The sequence below is a fragment of the Choristoneura fumiferana genome, chromosome 2, assembly GCF_025370935.1.
Source record: "Choristoneura fumiferana chromosome 2, NRCan_CFum_1, whole genome shotgun sequence".
Taxonomy (NCBI): Eukaryota; Metazoa; Arthropoda; class Insecta; order Lepidoptera; family Tortricidae; genus Choristoneura; species Choristoneura fumiferana.
Genome location: NC_133473.1, coordinates 22084601 through 22093899, shown reverse-complemented (window position 1 = coordinate 22093899; position 9299 = coordinate 22084601). Strand labels below are relative to the sequence as shown.

Sequence of the window (9299 nt, the reverse complement as noted above, 5' to 3'; positions counted from 1 at the left end):
GAAATATCGGGATAAAAAGTAGCGTACCTATGTGTATTCCAGACGTCCGGCTACCTAATACCAAATTTCATGCCTACAATCGCGCGTTGTTATTTCGAGATTTTATCCCTATCCCGTGGGAATATCGGAATAAAAAGTAGCCTATGTGTTATTCCAGAGGTCCAGCTACCTACATACTAAATTTCATGGCTCTAAGCCCAGTGGTTGTTATTTCGAGATTTTATCCCTATCCGTGGAATATCGAAATAAATAGTAGCCTTTGTGTTATTTCAGAGGTTCAGCTACCTACACACTAAATTTCATGGCTCTAAGCCCAGCGGTTGTTATTTCAAGATTTTATCCCTAGGTATCCCGTGGGAATATCGAGTCAAAAAAATTGCCTATGTGTTATTCCAGACGTCCACTACCTACATACCAAATTTCATGACTCTAAAGCCCAGCGGTTGTTATTTCGAGATTTTATCCCTATCCCGTGGGAATATCGGAATAAAAAGTAGCCTATGTGTTATTCCAGAGGTCCAGCTACCTACATACTAAATTTCATGGCTCTAAGCCCAGTGGTTGTTATTTCGAGATTTTATCCCTAGTTATCCCGTGGGAATATCGGGTCAAAAAGTCGTCTATGTTTTATTCCAGACGTCCAAGTACCTACATACCAATTTCATGACTCTAAGCTAGCGGTTGTTATTTCGAGATTTATCCCTATCCCGTGGGATATCGGGGAAAGTATCCTATGTTTTAATCCAGGTTATAAACTAACTTTCCGCCAAATTTCATCAAATCCGTCCAGCCGTTTAAGCGTGAAAAAGTAACAAACATACTCACTCACTCACTCACTCACTCACAAACTTTCACATTTATAATATTAGTAGGATTGCTACTTCCTTGCATAGTGTATAAAAGTGCCAATATCGCGAAAATTGCGTTTTTTTAAGGTCTAGGTTGCTTTTTATATATATATCATCTCTTTTTTAGTTTTCCCATTGATTTGAGGAACATCCGGTAATCCAGTAAAAAGGTAACTACGCCAAACAAAATAAAACACATAAAAAATTAATACATGATAATGTATTTGGAACAATCCTCTCTCTTACCACGATATAATATAAATTAGCCGGTGACTTCACTGATACAAAATATATAATTAATTATAATTATTAGTTACAATTAATAACTACCCCGCGCGGTTGCTAAGAATTGGTTTTATTACAATATGACGGGTCGCCGCCGTAACTACTGCAAAAATCATAGGACACGTCGTTTAGGGCCCGTTACACTGTTATCTGATAAGCTCCTGGTATCATATCTTGCAGATTGCTATGATACCTTCTCTAATACATATAACTTGTTTTTATTAAGAAATCTAAAATTTGTTAAAACGAAAAAAAAAATTACTAGGTACCTAACCTACACGCCACTGTTGAAGTATGTAAGTGATTAAGGTTTTCGGTGCCTTATCCGATTACCGGATGGTTCAGTTGGTAGGACACCTCTGGCGCGTAAAACCACAGCAGATGCGGAATCCCGTCCAGTCATCCAAAAATATTTTTCGTTTTTAAAAAACTTTACTTAGACATCTTCATTTTCTTTTTGTCATCTTTATTTATTTTTTAGAATAAACCCCTTAGTTGTACCTACTGAATACTTCAATGATAATGAAGTAGAAAATTGATGAAAAAGCATCTAACCTAAAACTTTACATGCGCAATTGTTGCCATGTTCCAGCATTTTACGTAAAATTGTGACAGTTACGATGATACAGTTCTTATTTAATACGTACCGTTTTTATATCCTCTTCTAACTTGCCTTTTCATCCCTTTTCTATTTTAAACCTTTAAACGAGCATTTCTCATTCATTTCATCTCATTTTATCCGAGCAAACAGAATCTCGGAAACGGCTCCAACGATTTCGATGAAATTTGGTATGTGTCGTTTGTTTTCGGGGATGACAAATCGATCTAGCTTGGTCTTATCTCTGGGAAAACGCTTATTATAGAGTTTTAGCCCGAGCAAAGCTCGGTCGTCCAGGTACTATACTTATTAAAAAGCTAAATGTTAGTATCGAAAATACAAACTGAGACATGGATGCACAGAAAAACCGGAAAAAGACACCAGCAGCGCTGGGAATCATACCCGGGCCCTCAGCATTCCGTGCCGCGTGCCATACCCCTACACCACCACTTGGTCTCTTCTTCTGGTTTTTCTGTGCGTGCATCGATGTCTCAGTTTGTATTTTCGATATGGTTTTACGGGATGACCGTTAAAGTAACAAATTTGGAGTTGAAATAAAAAATACAAAAAGACTCCAAATAACCAATCCTAAATGTTAGTATTTTTATCGGAATCACTAAAATCTAGCAAACAGATATGAAACTGAATGATTAGACTTCTCTTCGCCACGTCCAAGGTCCAAGAATACGAAATGGAATGTTTAAAAAAGCACTTAAACCCGAGTTTTTTTTTATATAGGTTATCTATAAGCTGAAGAAGCGTAATCATGTTTTTTGTACTCTTTTATTGTTGTCTCTTTTGCACATCAAAAATAGCAAGGGATATTCAGAGTATTTGATTTAGAATAACGCAATTATTCTGCTAACGGCAAGCTTAACCATAAGAGTAGGTATACTCGTAGCAGACACCGATCCAGGGGGGGGCAAGTCTTAAGATTACCCTCCATCCCTAAACCTGAGACCCGCGTGAGAAAAGACTCAAGCCTGGAGACCTGTGTCCTACAGTGGAATTAATATAGACCGAGCTGATGAAACGAGCTCATAGGTAGCTACACTACAAGTATATCGTGTTATATGTTGTTGGCGTTCAACTATTAGGCGGCGTTGGCGTTCTGAACGCCAGAAGCGACGAGTAGTCGTTAATTATAAAAAATACAATTCAATAAACATTCTCATAATCTAGTTCATTTGATTCTGTCTAGAATCAGGAAATAACATTAATAAATAAATAATATTAAGCGCGTTTAAAGTGATAAAATAATATTTAATGTATATTTACTACTGCTGCTAGCTGTGCGCGTGTCTCCACTCCAGTGGCATTCGAATTATTAACGCAAACGTCCAATTTTTTTTTCATATTATTTCTCAAAATCTATCTGGGGGCACAGCAGTGCCCCCGCCAAGTCGAGCAAAACAAAAACAAAGGCACGGCCGTACCATACTTTTTTCGAAGCCATTCAGGCTATTTTCAACATAACTATTTTGTCAAAGGCAAGTTTCTCATAGAGTAAAACACATAACCTTTTCTTTCTGCGGCGGTTACGGCGACGACGCTAAGTACTTAATGCTATTGGCGTTACAGTTGACTATTGTATATCTATCTCGCTCACGCGGCCGGGTCCGCTTGCTGCTATCTCCTTCCAACTTCCAGTATTTTGTAGCTCCTGGAATAAAACAAAAAATATGATTAAAATACATAGTTTTAATACGCCTTTCAAAGCGCGATGTAACAAAATAGACAAAAAATCGGTTATGTATTCCCAGTTATACAGATTATCAATCACACAGATTTTCAATTATTAAAAAAAAAACTCGTGCGCTGTAGGGTCACAGTCACAGTTCTTCCTACCTAACCTCGCATCACTCGTCGTCGTAACCAACGAAGACCTTTTGTAAGGCGAAATCAGTTGGAAATCGGTTCAGTTGAGATTCTGCTCAGTTGAAAATTTGTAGAAATGGGAATTCGAAACAAGCCTTGGTTACCTGAACTACAATGAAATTGTTTATGTAAAATTATAAATCCACTTTTCATTTTAGGCAGTTGTCTCACCGCCGGCGAGGAAACGATTGGCTATCGACTATTTTCTCGCTCAAGAAACGAACAAAAGATATAAGTTCCTATGTGAGTAAAAGAGACATATATATTAATAGTTGATCGCTGGCGGTTCACACTGCCGGCGAGAACTCGCTCTTACATCTTTTGTCGCAGCGACAAGAGCTATAAAACTAGCTCAGCAATACCCGGCTCGAGCGAGTGGAGCGAGTAATCGCTCGTCGTGCTCGAACACTCGCTTTTCACCGCTCGCCCACTCGTTTCTAGTTACTCGCTCTGCTCGCTTCTCGCTCATCGTCGGCGGTGGGACAGGTGCCTTAGGTCTCAAGGAAATTAAGGAGGAACCTTTTCATAATAATTTTCGTCATAAATTCGTTAGCAGATGTATGGAATGTCAATATGAAATTAGCAGCACAAAGGTTCCACCACCCTGGGTAGTGATTTAATTTCCTTGACTGTACATTAACTGGGATTGGAAATTTTTATTGCGAAAGTTATACACCGACAAAGTTACAAGCAGCAACTATAGTATCATGCAACTCACATAGGTAATAAAATTCTACATTATAAATAACCAAACATTAATTCAAGATTGGAATTCGTTCTGGCTTTTTAGATGCTTGAAAAATGTAACCATTGCATTCTGCATGGAATCTTTTTGTATTTTTTATTTTAATTCCAAATTTTTACTTTTACGGTCACCCGTAAAACCTAAATTGAAAATACAAACTGAAATATAGAATCCAAATCCAATGAATCCAATGGAATGCCGAAAGTTTCTCGATTAGGGCTACGGTATAGATGTGGCTAAATAAGAAACAAACAAGCTGAGATATGTGATGCATAGGGGAAATTCGTGTCTGTACCGTTGACCAGCAGTGGTGTAGCGTTATAGCACGCTGTACGGAATACCGATGACCTGGGTTCGATTCCCAGTGCTGGTCTTTTTTTTCTGGTTTTTCTGTGCATCTATATTCCAGTTTGTATTTTCAATTAATAGTCTTCAGTTTAAAGCGGCGATTACACTGAGACGTTCACCTAACGCGGTCGCCGATCTTGTATCAAACAACTTAGGCCAACGAATGTCGTCTTAAAATACCGTGTTTTTACACTTTTGCGGTCGCCGCATGCAGCATGCGGCATCAAGCAGAGCATCGTGGGTTCGAACCCAAGCTCGCACCTCTGAGTTTCTAATTGAACGGTGTGCGTGAAGCTCCCAATCCGCACTGGGCCCGCGTGGGAGGCCTGTGCCCAGCAGTGGGACGTAGCTAGGATGATGACGCTGACTCACCACCCGTGATATTCGTTATTTCCTGGCCTGCAGCGCGCTGGAAAGCCAGTCCATGGCCTGGTCGAGCCCCTCCCCGCGCACGGCCGACGTCTTGAAGATCTGGAAGGTGCGGTCGCGCAGCGCGTCCAGCCCCAGCGCCTGGTGCACCTCGGCCACGGTCAGGCAGCCGGCCATGTCCTGCTTGTTGGCTAGGACCACCAGGATCGCGTTTGCTAGTTCCTCTTCCTGCAAACGGGAGATTAATTTGAATTTTAATAAAATAAAGTGGTATTCACGCAACGAGCTATGGAGAGAGCTATGCTTGGAGTTTCTTTGCGCGATAGAATCCGGAATACGGAAATTCGTCGAAGAACTAAAGTCATCGACATAGCTGTAAAAATATGCAAGATGAAGTGGCAATGGGCGGGCCACATCGCTCGAAGAACAGATAACCGTTGGGAGAGAAAGTACTCGAGTGACGACCGCGAATCGGAAGACGGTAACCGGTGGATGCAAGTAGCGAGTTGTCGTTCATTGTGGCGTTCTAAGGGGGAGGCCTTTGTTCAGCAGTGGACGTCTTCTGGCTGATGATGATGATGATGAAAGTGGAATTTTTTGTGACTGCTCTACCTGCCTGAAAGTGGAATTTTTCGTGACCGCTAACCTGCCCGATGGTTTGATGATAGAGAAAAACGTAGGGTTAGTCTGGAAGAAGGAAATAGGCAAACAATCGAGATGGATAACCTTTTGAACGCCACGGTCGGCCACAGACGACAAAAAAAAATTTTGGAAAATCGCTCCATAGGCGCCACGTAATGCCGACATGGCGCTTATGGCACGATTTTCAGCTGTCGCGTTTTGCCGACCATGGTGGTCAAAGGGATAGAGAAAGACATATTTCGAACAGTAGGTAAATAAGAACACATGAGGAAGCGAGAAAGCTTTCTTTTGATGACGTGGGTTCTGATTAGCAGTGGGCGGATGACGGATGCAATTTATGTCAAAATCATTTCGAGTCGAACGATATACGTAATATGGATATGACTACAATTGGTTAGAAAAAGAGAACATAATTAAAAAATAGATAATTTTATTGTTGTAGTAAATAATCGTATTTTTCTTATATATTACATATTTTCAGTGCATTCCTTTTATAGTTCACTATCCACTTATGTAGGGGAAATGACTTCTTTATATCTACAGATGTAAGAGGTACGTATTCGTAAAATGATACTTCACCATTGTTAGAAACATTATCACCATCACTCAAATTCTATAAATTTTTAATAAAAGTTGTATCCATTTTATGCTTTCGTCACCATATTGCATCCTTTACTGATTAGGAATTAAAAAATTAGAGACACAATACAGTGTTATTCTCAACGACTTTTTTGACACATTCGCGGTATTTGATAGGCAGGCATGACAAGGATGGATATACATAGTCTGGTTGGAAAGGGAACAAGTCATATGTCACTTTCACATTGATAACATTAGTAAGGATTGATAAAATGAATCAGTGATGTAGATAAAAGCCAGTTGTTGGTCAGATCTAGTAAAAAACTATATTTACCCTTAACATATGCACCAGTTCATCTTTAGATATTCCTATTCGATCTCTATCGGCCGAGTCTACAACATATATTATAGCATCTGTGTTGCCATAGTAACATCGCCAGTAAGGCCTGTAACACAAGAAATAATAAAAAATTATGAATGACGATTAATACAATGTCAAATCTAAAATTCAAATGTAAGAGTTACGACGATGGACCTTATGTATAATTCATGTCAAATTGAAATTCAAATGTAATTAACCTGTACAATCAGATCAGCTGGGTTCGAAAGGGATACAGAAAGATATATACAATCTATGATCACAGCACAGGTCTGATCAGAGGCGTCTTTAGCCCATGTAGCGCCCGTGTGCAATTATAACTTTAGCGCCATCTAGGAAGCGCAAAATGGAATAGGTACAAAGTGCCGTGGCTGGCGCCCCTAACACCGCTGCGCCCGTGTGCAACGCACACCCTGCACTATAGGTAAAGACGCCTCTGGGTCTGATATATAAATTTCAGAATTAAATTATTATTATTATTTTTTTTTTATTTATGACAGTCGGTCTACACTTCCACTGAACGTAGATAATAGTTAGTGTTTAGTTTTGTAACTAAGGGACCCCATACACCCCTGTATTATTATTATATTTTTTTGTAATTTTTTTTATTTAATTGTATACTGTAGTTTTTAAGTATTTTATTTGTAATTATTTTATTTTGAAAAAATTACTTTCCTCCAAGTTTCTTGCGGCGCATTCTTCTTGGCAATGATGGTCTTTCCAAAAGCGCTGGTAGTTTAAAAAAAGATGTGTAAAAGTGCCCATTGCGGCCTATTTACTGAATAAATGATTTGAATTTGAATTATTTTTAGAAAAATTGTGCCACAATGTTATGGCATTATAGATCAGTGTTTTTCAATCTAAGAGTAGCAACCTAATGAGGCAGAGTAAGAATTGAGATTTACATCAAATTTAAATAGCCTTTCATAATCACATAAAGGCATTTATACTTGGTTCTAGGGTTCTTGATTAGGGTTGGAAACTGTGATTCCAGAAGTTGATACCACAAATACAAATATTGGACATTTAAGTTAGTCTTGAATTATCATTGATTATGCAAAAGTTCACACTCATTTAGCAATGTTTGCAGGCAGATTCTATTCATGTTGCAAACCTATTGTTTTGACGTAAAAGGCCACAGAGTGCTTCCGTTTACATTTAAATGACTATGAAACTAAGAGGACTGTTTGTATTTTTTTTAATAAAACTATTGTCAGAACATAACCTGTTTGATGGAAGCATGACTAAACTGAATTTAACTCACCTAATACTGGTCTGTCCTCCGAGATCCCACACTTGGAACTTGAGGTTTTTGTACGTGACTTGTTCAACATTGAACCCAATGGTGGGAATTGTCGTCACCACCTCGCCTACTTGCAGTTTGTACAAAATTGTGGTTTTCCCGGCGCCGTCCAAACCAAGGATCAATATCCGCATTTCCCGAGCCCCTAGCAACCCTCTAAAGTAACTAAACAAACCACCTGGAATTTAACAAGATTCATGTTAGATATTACCGGCTGTTTACGAATTACATTCAGTTTTATGACCACTTTTACTTACCCATTTTCACTGATAAGGTACGTTAGCCTAATTCATTTAGTGAACGTGACAAAGACTCAATCCCACCGGCCACGCATGCAAATATTTCCTAGTTTATTTTTAATACTATTTACAGTTCTTATTTATATTATTTAACCAGGTTTTGAGACGAATTATGGACCATTTTATTGGAAATCGTCGTTTGACGTGTAACAAGCACACAGATTTGTTGCAAGCCTAAAATTGCAGACGTCAAAAATGGATTGTTTATGGTTTTATTTGGTTTTGACTCAACTTTTCATTACACGCATTTTGTTTAAAATATAAAAATCCAAGCGTATACTACAAAATAATTAATAATACTACTATTATAATTACATAGATCATAAATAATATACGTAAAACGCATCTTTTAAATATATTTTTCTAAATTTGATTACCTGCTGGGGAAAACAATGTTTTATGCTAGTAGCCCCGAGTCTTTAGTTATCCATCCTTTTTTTTACACCGAGGGTTCAGCAGGGCTACTACGAAACTCGAAACTCGAAGTTCGTGTCGTGCGGTCCCTCTCGCTCTCGTATTAAATAGTATGTGTCGTGCGGTCCCTCTCGCTCTCGTATTAAACAGTATAAGTGTCAGAGGGATCGCACGACACGAACTTCGAGTTTCGTAGTAGCCCTGCAGGGTGCAGGGTACACGAAGTGCAAAATTCGAATTTCGTGTCATGCCGTCCCGCTGGCGCTTATATTATTTAAAACGAGAGTGAGAGGGGCGGTACGATTCGAACTTCGAATTACGTAGTAGCCCCTGCCTCAGTAGGTAAAGTGAGAGGCAACTATAATATGATAAGATAACGGAACTAAAACTCCTCCGATCAACAATTAGTACTAATGCTAATAGACTGCATAACTATCACAAAATAAGTATCTTTATTTTTATTAGCTTGTTTTAGATACAGAACCCTAAAAAGGAATTTGACAATTCGACCCATACGTATGGAATAGTTCTTAAGTTTAGAAACATGTTATTTAGTGTGTAGTTAGTTTGAAGTTCAATTTGACGCCTACTTTTTTCCATTAGCAAGCAATT

General features: G+C 38.7%; 1 protein-coding gene across 1 annotated transcript; it reads right to left on the bottom strand.

The window, feature by feature from the left end:
- Nucleotides 1-1050: 1050 nt before the first annotated feature.
- Nucleotides 1051-8440, bottom strand: Arl1 (ADP ribosylation factor-like 1). The gene is made up of 5 exons (XM_074111145.1): nt 8232-8440; nt 7936-8152; nt 6627-6738; nt 5075-5299; nt 1051-3394 (listed from the first exon to the last, which is right to left on the bottom strand). Exons 1-4 carry the CDS (start codon nt 8233-8235, stop codon nt 5090-5092), a joined length of 543 nt encoding a protein of 180 aa, XP_073967246.1. The 5' UTR covers nt 8236-8440; the 3' UTR covers nt 1051-3394; nt 5075-5089.
- Nucleotides 8441-9299: the final 859 nt, after the last annotated feature.

Excerpts from the sequence above, each read along its gene's own strand:
- Arl1 (XM_074111145.1), bottom strand. Across the intron at positions 6,739-7,935 it reads GGAGGACAGACCAGTATTAG|GCCTTACTGGCGATGTTACT; the intron begins GTGAGTTAAATT and ends CTTGTGTTACAG. Across the intron at positions 5,300-6,626 it reads AACTGGTGCATATGTTAAGG|GAAGAGGAACTAGCAAACGC; the intron begins GTAAATATAGTT and ends TCCCGTTTGCAG.